Here is a 16,545-nt window from a genome sequence, read left to right on the forward strand (position 1 = left end):
CATCTAGGGAAAGTCAGATATAGTGCAGAGTCTTAACCCTTCAGGTCTTCTCCAGAGAAGCCCCACGGCAAGAGCAGAGAAAAACTCCAGCCTCAGGGCTCCAGATTGGCGTAGGCAGAGAGAGGATTTTGATGCATTGGGAGGCCAGCACCAGCAAAGCAGAGTCCAGAACCCTCCCAGGCCCCCTTTGAGCAGCCAGCCATCCCTACCTATGTTCTTTGTGTTCCACCATGAGGCAGCTATGGCATGTTAGAACATCACAAGTCTCACAGAATAGCTTGAGCACTTCTTGTGTGTGTAGAGGACAGTACAAGGCGAAGTCCCCAGAACCACCAGTCACTCCTGCCAGAGAAGACAGAGAGAGTGGACTTCTCTTGCTCAGGAAGACTCTCAGTTAAGCTCCACTGAGCAGCCCTCAGCCCTCAATGGACACAGGGGAGACACAGAACCTGGAGGAAAGGTGGTGAAGACAGGAGAGGCCTCTCTCTGGGCCAGTGAGGTTCCAGGAGCACAAGGAAGAATGTGAGCTTAGCCCAGCTGGATTTGCCCAGCTGTCCAGAAATCACACACCATCCAGCCCCAGGTATCTCACCACCTGCCAGAGGCTGAGGAAGGGGCCTGCTACTGCAGCACATGGACCTTCTGCAGAGTAATGGATCCTCTAAAATTCAACCTAAAGCTCTTCATTAACCAGGGTGCTGCTGCGGGGGCTATAGGCCAGGTCACAGACCATTAACTCTGGTTCATGTGGGTGTAACTAAAGTAAAACCCTTCCTACAGTTCAAGGACCTTGGGCAAATACTGTCAAGGAGACTGTCATTGAAAACAAGTGGCAATGAATGGACCAATGGACAAGCCCTGATCCAGGCTGTTTAATTATGCAAGTAACTAAATAGAAGTGAGGCATGATTGTTCTACTTAGAGATGAAAGTAGGGAACTCGGCTAGCGCTCACAATAATTCAAGACTACTCTTCCCTGCACGTCTCACCCACACTCACCCCTCCCACCCCCAACAAAGGAGAGCCTAGCCATGAACTTGCACTATGGCTGTGACTCTGGAGGAGACATTTTTCTTTTGGGAAAGGCTCTAAGACCACCTTTACCTTCACCCCAGTAGGGAGACAAGGTCAGAGAGCCACTCTCCAGAGGTTTTAGGGGCCAGAACTGCTTAAGGGTACGTGAGCCAGTGGGGGAAGCAGGGAGAGATACCTGGCGGGCCCTTCTGGGCCCGGGGAAAGAGCGGGCCCCCGGGGGCTGGGCCGTGCCGGTGCTCCTCTGTGCAGGAGCTGCACAGCCAGCGGTTGCAGTAGGTGCAGAGGATGTGTGCTGCCCTCTTCTCCTTGCACTCGGAGCAGTTCTGGAAGCAGAGAGGTCTGGAGTTACTGACAGCATCCTCAATTGGGCCTGCCTCCATGAGGGACTGGGGGCCTGTAGGGCTATTCTACTGATAGGGCAGTCAGTTTTGGAAAGCCACCTAGGAGTGACAGTGGTGGCTTGTGAAGGAAATCATCCTTTGTGACTAAAAGAATAGTGGCCACAGGGACTATTCCCCCAAGTCTCAAGCTGAAGATGAGGAGAAGGCAAAGATCTACTTCCAAGGCGACATAGCCTGCAGGGCATGGCAGACGGTTAATGGATGATGCTGTGAAAAAAGCACACAGCCAGTGTTAAGGAAGCACAGGGAGGTTTCCAGGAGCTCAGTCTAGGAGTTGCCAAGAAATATTTCATGAGGAAGTGACTTCTGATTGGATATGGAATGACAGGTAGAAGTTTCCCAAGCATGCAGGGGAGTAAAATGGGAGAATACAGGCAAAAGCGGGGAAGTTCAGCATGCCTGCAAAAAGGGAGAAGCCACAGATGTGGGAGTACACAGAAAGACAATCGATCATATACAGCCAAGAAAGAACAAATACAGACCAACCCTCAGAGCTGTGTTTCCACAACTGGGGCTTGCTGGACCCAAGAGAACCTAGTCCTCTCCTAGCCCAAAGGTTCATTGATTTGGTCAGCAAATATCTGGCAGGGTAATGTAAAAACATGTGTAAAAAAGATTTGTAAAAAAGTAGCCTGTCTGTGCCTGGATAATATAGGCCATCAAAATAATATGTATTCTGACAGCTTTGTACCCATACTGCCCTCTGACAAACCCACAGGGGGAAGGGGGGAAAAAAAGAAGAGAAATACAAGTGTTACTCATTAAACTATGAATTCCTTGAGAGTAGAGAACATGGATGTTTGTCTCCCTAGCACCCAGCATAGGGCCTGGCACATGTCAGACATTCACTAAAAATTCAATACAGGATCAAGTAAGTACACTGGCAAATGAAGAAAATGTAGTGCCAGGAATACCCCAGAGGAGAAAGGAACAGTAAGTGCCAGGCAGTAAGTGATGTAAAATTGCAGAAACTCAGAAAAAGAGGTATTAGTTGCTAAATATAGGCAAGATTGATTAACCCATTTAGCTGGTGTATAAGTTTCAACTGAGGGGAAGAAAAAAGGAAATAAAAGATCAGTACTAATATTTTTCAGTCAGAGCTGTAAGAGAGAGAAAAATAGCCCCATTTTACTTCCCCCAACTCGAATATTTTAATTCTCTTTAGATGGAGGGATGGATGGATGGATGGATGGATGGATGGATGGATGGAAGGAAGGAAGGGAGGGAGGAAGATTAGGCAAATTGATGGAGGGGTAACAAGTCAGATGAAGTGATGGGTGAATAGATGAACTTACGGACAGGGGCCCCACAGATTTCTGAAAAGGATCAGTTGTTTTCTTGTCCTGACTTACCCTGGCCATCTTGGATTGCCCAGTAGAAAAGCACTGCAGAAAAAAACGCTCAGTTACATCCCTGGTGAGGTCCACTTGCTTACACCCAGGACAGGAGATGAGCTCTGAGAAGGGGGCAAAAAAGCAGAGTCAGGGAAACATGGCAGATTATACATAAGGCCTAGACACAGGCTTTCTACTACACAACACCAAGGCATGTGTCAAAACCCCTCGCGCCAAAATGATCTGTGTTTGATGTCATAGTCTGCACTTACCATCTAGGTACTCTGGACATGACCACTCCTTTAGGGGCCAGCCCTACAGACCTCCTCACATCCACCTTCCTGACTTCCTCACAAGCCATGCTACCTGTTCTGCTTCTGATAACTGGGTGCCTTCTTGCTGCTCCCACTCCTCATTTCCCAGCTCTGAGACCCAACCTCCCATTATTGGCTAAGTTCCAGGGGGTCAGTTTATCCCAGGACACAGATCCAGCCACTAAGGTTACCACAGAGCAGAACTACTATAAAGATCTCAAAGCCAGAGCTTCTAGAAAGCTCTTCCCACAGAAAGCAAGGCCTCCCTGTCTGCTCATCTAGCAGATATTTTTCTCTTCTTACTGCCAATACCAATCAGTCTGCCCATGGGGCTCACAGAGATTTTGTGGGCCTTCCCCACCTAGTCCATATTGCACGCCCTACACAGACGTATGTTTCACCTGGGTACACGAACATTTTGCCCTATCCCCTCTCCCCAGGGAAATGTAAACATCTCCAACACTTTCCTCAGTATACGGGGTTCCCGAACTACATAAGCAACATAGACTGCCACCCTGGAGACTAGAGTGCTCTTTGGGCCCACCTCAAAAGCAGGAAGCTCACTGGGTGCAAGGAAATGCGGCTCCTGGGGAGGGCCAGGTGCCTGTGCCCAGGCATGAGGGCCACCTGGAAAGGGGTGGCTATGACAGAGAATGCAGCGGTACCACCATAGTATTTTCTGCCTCATATCATCGAAATGATACAATGGCAGTTGCTCTAGACCTGCAGTTAGACAAACTTACGTCTAAACACAAGATTTACCACCCAGTGACCTTGGTTGGGCAAGTCACTTAACCTCACTTAGCTCTTCAGGGGTCCTGTTTCTTCACGTGTGAAATAGGAAGGGAAAATAAGAGTTGCAAGGTTTAAATTAAATAATACTTGAGAAAGCACCTGATCCTCCACAAACGTTGACTTTGAAATCAAAACATTTCTCATATCCCATTTATGGCAAGGCAATGACCTCAATTATCAACTCTCCCAAGTGATGGAAGTCAAATAGTCTGAGAGGTAGAGTGAAAAAATAACCATAAATTCTCCCCCCACCCCCACAACCCCCTGCATCCATGCTCTAGCATGGAGTCTATTCTCCACCCTTTGAAGCTAGGCCACCTTCATCATGTACTCTGGCCAAAAGAAAGCCACAAAAGTGATGCTGAACCAGTTCTAAGCCTAGGCCTCAAGTGGCTTTGTATGATTTAGCTCTGCCCTCAGAACTCTAAGACTTCCACCTGAACAACCCCAGGTTAGATTGCTGGATGAAAGACTACGCAGACAGAGGCCTTGGTTCTCTCTAGTGCTCACTTGAAGCCGTCATAAACCAGTTAGCCCCAAATGACTCACTGGCTGAATACAGACAAAGGAGTGAGCACAGTTGAGCCTAGCCAAGCCCAGCCAAGCCCCAAAGAACCAGCCAGAGAGTCCCAGCCCAAACTACTGACCTATACAATCAGTATTTTTAAACTACCAAGTCTTGAGTGTCTTATAATGGAGCAAAAGCTAACTGATCTATCCTGGAAAAACCAAAATCCACCAAATCATGCAAAGTAATAATTCAATACTTGTCCTCCCCTTCCCCCCACTGAAGAGACACCCCCCCCCCCCACACACACACACACCCCTCACAGAGCCATGGATCTGCAATTCCTAAGACATTCTCCTGCCTGTCAGGAACAGGGGCCAGAGGCAAAGAATGCTCTTCATAGGTGTCATCATCCAGGGGAATTGGGTGACTGTCCCTCTCTTCCATTTGGCTCACCCTGAAGAAACTCCCCTTATCTACCCACAGGTCAGAAACACTGCTCTAAATGTTGAAACTAATTTCCACAAGGCTTCTAACCCCCTGGTAACAGATGCCCAAACATTAATCTCATTAGCATCAAGGAAAAAAGAGAGAAACAACTGAATAGATCAGACAAGGCCTCATAGCACATCCTCTACTGCCCCTGGCCATAAATGCCAAAATCCTCATCTTGGTGCTCAAGATGGCCTTACTTCACTCTAATCTTATCTTCAGCTTCACCTGCCTCACACCCTGTGTCGTTGCTGGGGCAAATATCTCTGCTGTCTTCAGATTGTCAAAACTCTGTTTATGAGAGTGCTGTTCCCTCTCCCTGAAATACTCTTTCTTGCTCCCCTCCTTTTCAAATAAACTCCTATTCATCCTTTCAAACCTGTTCAAATGTTCTGCCTTTAAGAAGCAGGGTTGATTTCCCTCAGGATGAGTTAATTATTCCCTCTTCTGGGTTCCCACAGCACCCTGAACATCCTTCTAGTATGACAAATATCACATTGCATTTTAACTATCTGTTCATATGTCTGCATACAAAAATAATCCACAATTGGCACTAAAAGATATTGCATAATTTTTAGCAGATTGGACAATTATATTTCTTTGGGGTTTGGGTATCCCATGTGCATTCCTTGCACTCACAGCCACTGAAAGTAGTAAGAAGCCATCTGGAGGTTTTCAGGGTGATGAGAAAAAAGCCAGCCAGGATGATAAAGGAATCAGGTCTGATCTAGAGCTGTGAAAGACTGTGAATTGGGAGATGTGGGTTCCAGATCTAGGGCTGGCACTATCTGTGTAACCTTAGGTAAGTGACCTCTTTCCCCTGAACCTTATTGTCTACATCCTTAATATGAGGGGAACAGGAACAGCAGGGAAGTGTGGATTATCCAACCCGCTTCCTCTGCCTAATGTACCCAAGCTCCAGAAATATTCCCCTGGGCAAGACTGGATGGGACAGATAGCCAAACAGTGACCTGCTGATCGTCTTTGTCAGCAAGTCAGGGGACAGGCTTATGGTTTAGGGGAGGCCTACATCTAAAAGTCATCCCATCTGACAAGGGGCTGCCGTGGCAGACAGCAGAGATGGAATACCACCACGGCATTGGTACAAGCAGGCCCCAGGGAGGCTGTGGGGCCCAGAGTGGACACAGAGGACATGTGCTCTCTTTGGGTCATGACATCTTTGTCCAGAAATTCTTATCTTCCTTCAGAAGGCCCCTAGCCCCCATCAAGCTGTGCTAACCTTGAGCTTTTGTTTCAAGGGGGTTCCCCATTCTTCAGTGCGAATCCCAAAATAAAGTTTTATTTTAGACAACTATAATACATGAACCCCTAGGGCTACAGATGTATATGCAAAATAACCAAACATCTGCTTATAATATTTAACATTTAATGTTTAATATTTAGTCATCAATACATATTTAAATCACATATTGCACAAAATATTTAGATATGTTTCTTTTTTTCTATCAGGATTATTCAAGCCTTAAGCTTTTATTTCATACACAGAAACATCAATTCTGAGCAATGCAGAGCCAGGGCCCAAAGGCCACACACCACCATCCCTAGAGGAAGTGGGGTTCCTGCCTCCCGAATGAAGAAGTCACAGGCCCCAGAGGTTCTTCTGGGGAACTATGAGCCTGGGAGAGAAGTTCTGAAAGCTGAAGGTGTTCAGTCCACCTGTCATAAGAATGAGCACTCCGTCCCTGGGGTGGATCATTCTTTTACGACCACTCCCTGCACGAGACACTTTATGCATGTTATCTCATTTAATCATCAAACCACCTCTGAGAGGCAGACATTATCCCCATTTCATAGCTGGGGAGACTGAGGCTCTAAGAAGTTGTCATCTGGCAAAGATCATATGAAACAGGAGCAGAGCCATGATTGGAAATCAAGTCTCCCTGCCTCTAAAATCCACCCCTTTCCAGAGCACCTGGATGGCTCAGTCAGTAAAGCATCCAACTTTGGCTCAGGTCATGATCTCGCGGTCCATGAGTTTGAGCCCCGCATCTGGCTCTGTGCTGACAGCTCAGAGCCTGGAGCCTGCTTCAGATTTTATGTCTCCCTCTCTCTCTGCCCCTCCCTGATTGCACTCTGTCTCCCTTTCTCAAAAATAAACAAACATTAAAAAAATTAAAATCCACCCCTTTCCATTATGCTATATCTCTCTAATTCAAATGTAAACAAGGTAATTTTATTTTAATTAGATAATTTTATTATAAGTAAAACATGCCATAATAATGATCAGACTCTAATTATGACCTGGACCCAGCTTTGGATTATGGGAATCCAGAAGGAAGGAGCTGGGAAGCCAGCCCCATCTGTGTTTAAAGTTTTATAAAATAGACTCCTTGAGAAAAGGCAGGCGAGGAAGAGTTTTTCTGCGTGGTAATAAATCTGGGGACAGTTTCATATTATAGAACCAGTGGTTCTCGAACTTTGTTACATATTTGAATCCTGTGGGGCACTTTAAACATCCTGATGTCCATTCCATATCAATTAAATCAGAGTTTTAGGAGGTGGAATCCAGGCATAAATATTTGTTAAAATTCCCCAGGTGATTACAACATACAACCATGTTTGAGAACCAACACCTTAGAGAGAGCCTCTCCTGCCCCTGTGCCTAAGTCTTGATAGCTCTTTCCCCACACCATGCAGCTGAGGAAGGCAGGATCGGCCAGTTTTAAAGAGGCTCCACAAAGTTAGGAAACATTTTGAACATGGAAGTGATGTATTTCCCCTCTGGCAAGGAAGAGAAAAGGGCACATTCCCACCAAACAGCAGGTGTCCTGATATGTGGGTACCCTGGGGACAAGCAGTGAGCTGGAAGACACCTCCTGCCCCCCCCCAAATCCCAGCTCCACTGAAGGACCCAGAAGCAGACTTAGGGTGCTGCCTGAGCTTTGGCACTACAAGCATGGCTGCTGGGGCCTAGGGTGCGCTGTGCTCCGGACTGAGTGAGGCAGCAAGGGACAGGAGTCAAGACTGGGTAGTCCACCCTTCAGACGTGAACAGCAGGGCCAAGGCAACCTGAGCACCAGGGGGTTATGGTGGGAGAGATATCCCAGGGAGGTCTCAAGAAAGCTAGCATTGGGTCAGCTCAGCCCACCAGGTAGGGGCACAAAAACCCCCGTCACAAAAGCCTGAGCCTGGTGCCAAGAAACTCACCGAGGGTTAAGAAGCCCTTCATTCTACAGCTTTTGTCCAGGGCTCCAAGGAACTTTACAGCTGGAGCCCAAGCTCGGACTCCTAACAGAGCAGTGACATCCTCTGAGGCAGCCTGATGCTCCCCTGCCAGTTCTCACCTGTAGAACCAAAGCTGGACAGACCTAGCTCTGCGCTGTTCAAGTAGCCAATTCCCTCACCATACAGATGGTGACATGGAGGCCAGAGAGAGGGAGGGACTTACCTGAAAACCACAGAGCCCTTGTAAAATGTAGGCGCTGCCTTGAACCACTGGGCAGTCCTTGATTACCTACCTCTGTATCCACAAGTAAGACATTCTACTCCATAAGCCTCTGCCAATCACTAGGCAAGGAGAGAAAAACTACTCTGTGGTAGTATCCTCTGGCATGTTGGCCATCCTCACTCCTGCCCTCCCACCCGAGGGGAGCCCCAGGGTACAAGGCATCAGCTAAGCCCCCCACAACACAAGCCCCAGCAGCCTTCCTCCAGCCCATAACTCAAAGCAGCAACCCCCTCTAGAAATACATTGCACCCATTCCCAAGATGCCCAGTCCCTGCTAGAAAGACAAATCTTAAGGTAACTGCTGCTCCTGCTCCTGGCTGCCAGCAGGCTTACCTGAGGCTCTGTTGCCCTGTGATTAGAGCAACACCTGGGAGAGAAGTCAGAAGAGCGACAGGTGAGACCACCACAGGTCCCAGAGGACAGTGTTTACCAAGTGCCCAGGAACACCCACCCTGCGTGCTGCAGCCAGCTGGGCTGCAGGGCCTAACCCTTGGGGAAATGGGCACTGGGTAGGGGAAGGGGAACACCCTGGGTCCTCTCCTTTCTCTGATACATCCTCAGCCAGGGCTGCATTTCTCCAGCTCACCTGAGATGCTCCTGCAAGAAAAGGTTGGTTGACTCCTCCTGTTCCTGTTTATCTCGAAGGCTCTGCAGCAATTTCCCAAACTGAACAGCAAGAGGGAGACCTCAAAGAGGCGACTCTCTTCCTAGCTGCATCTCCTTCCTAATCCTCTGGGTGCCTTGGAATAGAAGCTCAGAAGGAAGAAAACGAGATTTTCAACTTTCAGGAACTAGCTCTGTCGCCCTCTGCACAGCTCGGGAGGCCATCACTCTCAGCCTTTTAGGATTCGATCCAAAAATCCTTCAGCCCTCCATGTTCCCCAAAATGACAGTGCTCATGTAGGGCTGGAATCTGCCCCGATCCGGCAGCTCATTTAAATAGAGCTCATCACAACAACAGTGTTGGTGGAGAAGTGAGTAGCTGCAGGGCCCTGGGGACCCCCTGTTTATACGTAGGAAGAATGATGCAATCTGGGTATCAAAATAGCAATCCAGAATGGAATAACAGGCTCACGCAGCAGCGGTGCCTGCACAACCAGAGCTCAAGTTGACACACTCTGTCAGCCCCACACTGCTGCAGCACGCAGATGCCAGGCACACACTCTCACCGCATCCTTTTAAAAATCAGCAGGAGCCCGAGATATCCCTCCATGCCCCCGGCACTGAAGGAGGGTGTGGGGGGAGGCCTTCGACAGACATTAAAATCTATCTCCTACACACTCACCTGCTCCTGCCACTTCACCTGAAGTCCTTATCCTGTGACGTCACAGTCAGTTGCCATAGTGACCAATTGTCCGTCACAAGTGGAGGATTAGGACTTCAGAAGGGGAAGACACACATTTATGATGCATAAAGGTCCTGGGAGGTGTCCCTTGGCAGCTAACTCTAACCCCCCCAGGGAGATACAGTCAAACACAAGCAGGGAGAAAAAAGGGAAGGAAAAGCAGGGTCGAGTTAGAGGAAAGATATTAGGATGAGGCAAGACTACAAGCACAAAATAATTGCAAAAACACAGAGCACAGGAAAATTTTAAAAGCACAGATGGGAAGTGGCAGGGAATAAGCTTGGAAAGACTGGTAGGAGAGTAAGCTCCTGAAGGACCCTGAATGCTAGGCTAAGGAGCTTCACCTTTATCCTAAAAGCAAAGGCTCTGGAGAGTGACAAAGCTGGGCTTTATGATTATCCTGATGAACTGGAGATGGGGCACAGGGAGAAGCCTTGTCCAGTTTAGCACTGATGGGACCCTGAACAAGGGTAGAAATGGAAAGAAAGGGACAGAAGTGTTTCAAAGAGAACCAATAAGGCATAACCAAAATAAGATGTTGGAAGGAGTGGTGGTGTGTGAAGAAAAAGGGGTCAAATGGATGGGCTGTCATAAACAGAGATAAGAGGGAGTAAGAGGGTACTTGCCAAATCCCATCTTATGTGGGCCCCACTTTCTCTGGTATCCATAGCCTCTCTGGGTCAGGCTTCATTCTGCTTTGCTGGACCAGTGATTCACAAATCTTGAGGGTTTGTTAGAAAACCTGAATCTGCCAAATCTAGATCTCTTGTATGTGGGTGTGGGACCAAGAATCTATATTTTTGGTGAGTAACCCAAGTAATTCTTAGGCATTTGAGGACGAGTAATCTGGAACCAATGGCCAGGACAACTAAAGTAGCCTCCTAGCAGGGCTTTCTGCATCCAGTCTTGTCTCCTCCAATCATTCTTTTCACTGAACCAGAATAACTTTTTAAAAATACGTATTTGATCATATTCATTGACCAAACTATCCAGTGTCTCCCCACTGCCTAGAGCTTAAATTGGTCAAGACCCTTCATAATGTGGCCTCAAATTTCCATTCCAGAGTTCTCACTTCTCTCCTTCAAACAATCCTATATTGCAGCCAAAATTAACTCCCTCCTTTGCCTCCTCCCCTTTTCTCCATGCCTCATCCTAACACTATTCCCTACCTGAAATTTCCTTCTATATTTTCCTGGGCCTGCCTGGCTCCTATACGGATATTCCTACTTGATGTCACTCACAGGTTCAAATCCATCCAATTTCCCCAGACAGAGACTAAAACAGGGGTCAGAAAACCACAGGTTGCCTGTTTTTGTAAGTAAAAATTTACTGGAACACGGTCATGCCCATCCATTCCCATATTGTCTGTGCTGCAGTGGCAGAATTAAGTAGCGGTAACAGAGCCTATATGACCCACAAAACCAAATATATTTACCATCTAGCCCTTTACAGAAAAAGTATGCTGGCCCCTGGCCTAAAGCAACAGCTACTTAAATTAAATTGTTCTAACCTCACCCTTTACAAAGTGCTCAATTCCAGTAATGGGGTCCTGCTTATTCCCAAGTTAACCTCCACCCTGTGTCCTCTAAGTTATGATAACTGGGTCACATTTGAGCCAACCTTCAGTTTGGAGTAAGATGTTACTAACAAGAAAAGGGCACTTCAGGAGGAGGGAACATCATACACAGAGGATTACAGATGTCAAAATGTGAGGCCTCTAGGGGAAAGATTCATAAAGCTGGCTCATGCAGGAGGAGTGACAGAGATGAGGCTCTAAAATTTGGGGCGCCTGGGTGGCGCAGTCGGTTAAGCGTCCGACTTCGGCCAGGTCACGATCTCGCGGTCCGTGAGTTCGAGCCCCGCGTCAGGCTCTGGGCTGATGGCTCGGAGCCTGGAGCCTGTTTCCGATTCTGTGTCTCCCTCTCTCTCTGCCCCTCCCCCGTTCATGCTCTGTCTCTCTCTGTCCCAAAAAATAAATAAAAAATGTTGAAAAAAAAAAATTTTTAAATTAGCTTGGAGTCAGATTGGGAAGAGCCTTGAAGGCCATGCTAAGTTTCTGTTCTGAACTGTAAGCAACTGAGAGCCTTTTAGATAGCTCAAAATGCAAGCCCACAATAGAAGAGAGTGGTCAGGGTTGAGGCTAGAGGATTTAGGAACATAATGCACAGAGGCAATAGGTAAAGTGAGGTTAGGCAAGGACAGCCAGAGAGTGTGGGGCACAGCCAGGTGGCGGATCTAAGCTAGAGTCAGAAACTGGGCATGAGAGCTAGGTGATAGGCTGAGGAGATGGATGGTCCACAGCTTTCAGAGCCCATGCTCCAAGGGGACCACCTGACTGAAACAAGCTTTCGGTGCCAAGAAAGAACCCAGAACAGAATGCAGAAGATACAAGTGGGAGGAATCTGGGCTCATCTCATCTGATAGATTGGCACCTCTATATCCTTCCCTTCAAATCTCAAGAGTCAGTCCAAGGCCTTCAGTGACACTCCATGCAAAGCCACTGTCTCCATCTCCAACTGGGCCTGGACAGAGAGACAGTGGAAGAACAAAGGGCAGCAGGCTACTCTAGGTCTGCAGTTCCTACTGGCCCTCAAGCCCGGGCAAACCCTGGATTGGCAGGCAAAGGAAATGAATTTTCTTTCTGGCTCTGTAACAACTATGGCATTCAGCAGGATTCTAATGCTTTCTGGACTCCTGATGCCCCATTTATTCAGTGAGGGATTAGAGATAAGCTCCAAGGGTCTTTCCTGCTCTTTAGCCTCCACAGCAGTCAACCATGGCTGGTCCCCTTGAATGAGAGAGCTCCAGCAGACAAGGGTCACCTCCAAGACCCTATCCATCAATCACAACCACCTTGAACTCCCTCCCTCAGCAAATCTGCTCTAGCTATATCCTCCCAAGCAGTGTCGGCAGCAGCCAGCATATCCCCGAGAATACAGCCTGCCTCCTTCCTATTACCAAGGGAATTGCTCTCCCAGTAACGGGTACTGTTCTGAGGTGCTGGTGCTACTTCCAGGGCCCTGGAGAGCCAATTAAGGTGAGGAAACTGTTCATGAACTAAAAAGCCATCCCACTGATAGGGCTCCGGAGCTCCAGCTTCTGCACCTGCTGCACACTCAGCTCAGCCCAGCTCAGCTGGCTACCCTCCACCTAGGAGACTTGGGTCACTGCCCAAAACAGACCCCACAATGGTTGGGGACACAGTTCAGTACCTGGACTGGCCAAACAACTCTGCCTTCCAGGCTCCTATAGCTGAGATCTCACCCCTGCTGCCTCCCACTCTCACCCCAGGCCATTAAGAGCCCCTCCAGCTGAGCTCTCATTAAGATCATCATTTCCTTCTCTGACTCTGAGGTTGTAGCATGTTGCATCAGTTCCCTCTCTTTGGATCTTCCCAAAGTCCCAAGACCTGCCCACCAAGGGACAGAGATTGCTCCCCTTTTCAGCAACTGTAGTTTACAAGGGATGTGCTGTCACCCATCACTAGCTTTGGGAAGCATGAGGCTATCGTGATTATTTGGTGTTCTTAGAGCTCTTCAAGTCCAGCCCTGAAAGCCAGAGAAGACCTGGGATTGCCCAATTAGTGCTGGAGTCCAGACTGAGCTCCAAAGGCCATGACTTCCATACCAGGGTTCTGCTCACATCTGACAAATCACCCACATTGATAACAGGAAAAGTAAAATACTAAACAAGTAGATTCTAAAACTTAGAAATCAGAATCAAGGTTTCTCAGCTAGGATTTGCCTTTTAGTAGATTTGAAAAGAAAGAACAATGTTCCTTTTACTTACCTGGGGAAGGAAATATCCAATTAATTGCCTTTCTTCCCTAAAATAACAAATAGAGCTACAGGAGTCCTGAGAATTTTGAAGACACATGGTAAATGTCAGTTTCAGGCCCACCAGCTCCCTTCAGAGCTTGCTACATCTTAAAGTATCACTTTGTGACTCAATGGCTAACTTCACAGATAGAGTTTGACCTGGGACCATTTTCAATTAGGCTTAAAGGCAAATAGTCCCAAATAGATATTCTCATTGGCTGAGTAAATCCACTTCCAATATCCAGCCTTTCTGCACAGAGACTTCAGCTCCAGTCATCCCACTGCATGGCTAAGCCATTGTGTGCTCAGCACAGAGCTGCCTTTGCTCTGGTCCCCATCACTACCTTTTGAAGACTTTGCCCAGCTGGTCTCCTTAGAGGCAGAGACCTAATGTAGACACACTTCCCACTGTGCTGGAGTTGCTGGGGAGGGGGGGGGGGGAGCGGGGAGGGGAGAGAATCTCAGCTAAGCTGTGGCCTCATTAAAGATGTGCACCTGATGACTCAGGCTGCAGCATTGGTTCTTTCCTCAAAGATTTTCCGCAGTCTCCATCAGTTCAGTGATTCCGGGTGAAATCTTTCCCAGAGCGAAGTGCTACAGTGCAGATCACAAGCTTTGAAGACAGGTTTGACCTGAGCTGACATTTAGCAGTTGTTTTGGACCTTAGACCTTACATATTCACAATCCCCAGGTTTTTCATCTGTGAAATGGGAATGCCTAATTATAGGGTGATTGCAAAGTTTAGAAAAGATAATACAGGCACAAGTACCTACTGCAGTCTCTGCCAACTAGCAGGTGCTTGAAAAATATATGTGCACCTTGCAACTTGAGAAGTGGAAAGGGGCAGTGTCACAAGTGAAACAGTCTTCCTTCCAGGTAAGAGCCATGGGAGATCTCTGTGAATCCAGTGATTAAATCATTCGATCAATAAATATTCACCTGAGCCCCCATCCTGTGTCAGGTTCTGTGTTGGGCTGTGGAGTTGTAGAGTTGAAAGACTCGGTCCAGTTGAATAAGATGCCCACCTCATGTCCTCCCCAGTGCCGAGTACCAGTGCAGAAGTGCAGGCATGGGAAGGCTCCACCGAGGGACTGGAGTTGGAAACCAGCTGGCCAGAACCCGAGCCCAGGCACACAGCCGATGCAACACAGCAATGCTCAGCTCTGCCCAGCAACTAGCAGAACTAGATTTATGGAAAATGACATATCCCCATTCACTGTTGGCATATGGCTGGAGGCACTGATGCACCCTATTTATTCTTCAGCCTCTACTCACCTCCTCTCTACCTGCTTCCACATTTTACTTTTGAAAACTCCAGATTGACAGCAATACAATAAGCATTTTAGCAAGTCTGTGCCCCTACTCTGCTGGACAAAGTGGAAGTGCTTAAAGCTCTTTCCAAAGAACCAGACTCCCAGAGTATGGCTTCTCAAATTATGGACCAGAAATCAAGTTCAGGTATTGGGTCTCTCACTAGACTTACCAGAGAGAGAGGACAGCTCTCCTTTTCATGAAGCAGCTCATTTGGGTACCATTCTTTTAGTTCTTCAGAAAACATTCAGTAAGCAACTGATATCCACCAGACTTGGTCCGTGGAGAACCTCCCAGAGGCATTGTTGCTATGCCTGAACTTTCAACAACCTTCTCTTCATACCCCTGCCGCACCACATTATAATCATCTGTCTAGTTATTTGCCCTTCAACAGAACATGAGTTTCTTGAGGACAAGGGCCCTGCCTTTTCATCTCTGTACCCTAAATGCCATAGAGCCAGCTACACAGAAGTCAAATACCCATGAAGGAGACAAACATACAAACCAACAAATACCACACAGCATAGAGTCCTAAAATCTCCAAGTAGTCATGGAAGCTGATTCTACTCTTCATCCATAAATGCAAATATAGAAGGTAGCAAAGGCCTAGCCAGACCATAAGATATACCAAGGAATATAAGATGCCACATATTTAAGAAATTGTCTCTCAAAAAAAAAAAAAAAAAAGGAAAAGAAATTGTCTCTCTTGTTCTAAATCAAGCATGTTCACATCTAACAGATTTTTTTCCACTTCAGTTTCAAAAGTTCTAAATAATAGTATTTTTTCATGTTTCTTGTCTTATTACTATATACTATGAGTAGCACAGAATGTTCTATGTGTATGTTATAATTTCATTTTCATAACAATCCTTTAAGTTAATTACTACTATTACCATCCTCATTTCATAAGCAAGACAACTTGCCCAAGCTGTCCAACTACTAAGTGGCAGGCAGATTAGAACTCACACTCATATGCCCAAATACACTGACACCAAGGCTTGTATTTTTATTCTCCATTACACTTCAAATAACTTGGCAAATAAACACTATGATTCTAATAATTGTCATTAGTATGATTTAATTTTCGACTTGAGAGCCACACAAAGCCTTGAGACATGCATAATTAGTTCATGTTAAAAATCCCAAATGAGATCAAAGACTTAAACATAAGAGTTAAACTATAAAACTCTTAAAAGAAAATACAGAGGAAAAGCTTCACAACAATGGATTTGGCAATGATTTCATGGATATGACACCAAAAGCACAGGCAACAAAAGCAAAAATAGAGAAGTTGGACTTTAGCAAAATTCAAATCTTTTGTGCATCAAAGGACACTATTAACAGAACAAAAGTCCAACCCACTGAATGAGAGAAAATATTTACAAATCATATTATCTGGTAAGGGTCTAGTACCCCTAATATATAAAGAACTCCTACAACTCAACAAAAACAACAAACCTGATTAAAACACGGGCAAAACTGAAACTCAATACCATTATACAACAACTCTCCATTCCCCACTCCCCCCAGTCGCTGGCAACCACCATTCTATTTTCTGTCTCTATGAATTTGACTACTCTAGGTACCTCATGTAAATAGAATCATAGACTATTTGGGGTTTTTTTTAATGTTTATTTATTTTTGAGATAGAGAGAGACAGAGCATGAACGGGGGAGGAGCAGAGAGAGGGAGACACAGAATCTGAAGCAGGCTCCAGGATCTG

At 46.7% G+C, this 16,545-nt stretch overlaps 1 protein-coding gene across 4 annotated transcripts in view; it reads right to left on the minus strand.

Moving 5' to 3' along the window:
* TRIM66 (tripartite motif containing 66) overlaps positions 1 to 16,545 on the minus strand; it is a 60,517-nt gene that overhangs the window by 31,537 nt on the left and 12,435 nt on the right. For 2 of the 4 annotated variants that reach the window (XM_058688151.1, XM_058688153.1), the window contains 3 exons: positions 2,789 to 2,892; positions 1,211 to 1,358; positions 210 to 342 (listed from right to left, as the gene is read on the minus strand). In XM_058688151.1, coding sequence (XP_058544134.1) covers positions 210 to 342; positions 1,211 to 1,358; positions 2,789 to 2,892 — 385 coding nt within the window. Of the gene's footprint in view, positions 1 to 209; positions 343 to 1,210; positions 1,359 to 2,788; positions 2,893 to 8,358; positions 8,408 to 8,934; positions 9,707 to 16,545 lie in introns of those variants that run through there. The other 2 variants (XM_058688154.1, XM_058688152.1) reach the window with 2 other exon arrangements.

Source organism: Neofelis nebulosa, chromosome 10 (genome assembly GCF_028018385.1).
Source record: "Neofelis nebulosa isolate mNeoNeb1 chromosome 10, mNeoNeb1.pri, whole genome shotgun sequence".
NCBI lineage: Eukaryota > Metazoa > Chordata > Mammalia > Carnivora > Felidae > Neofelis > Neofelis nebulosa.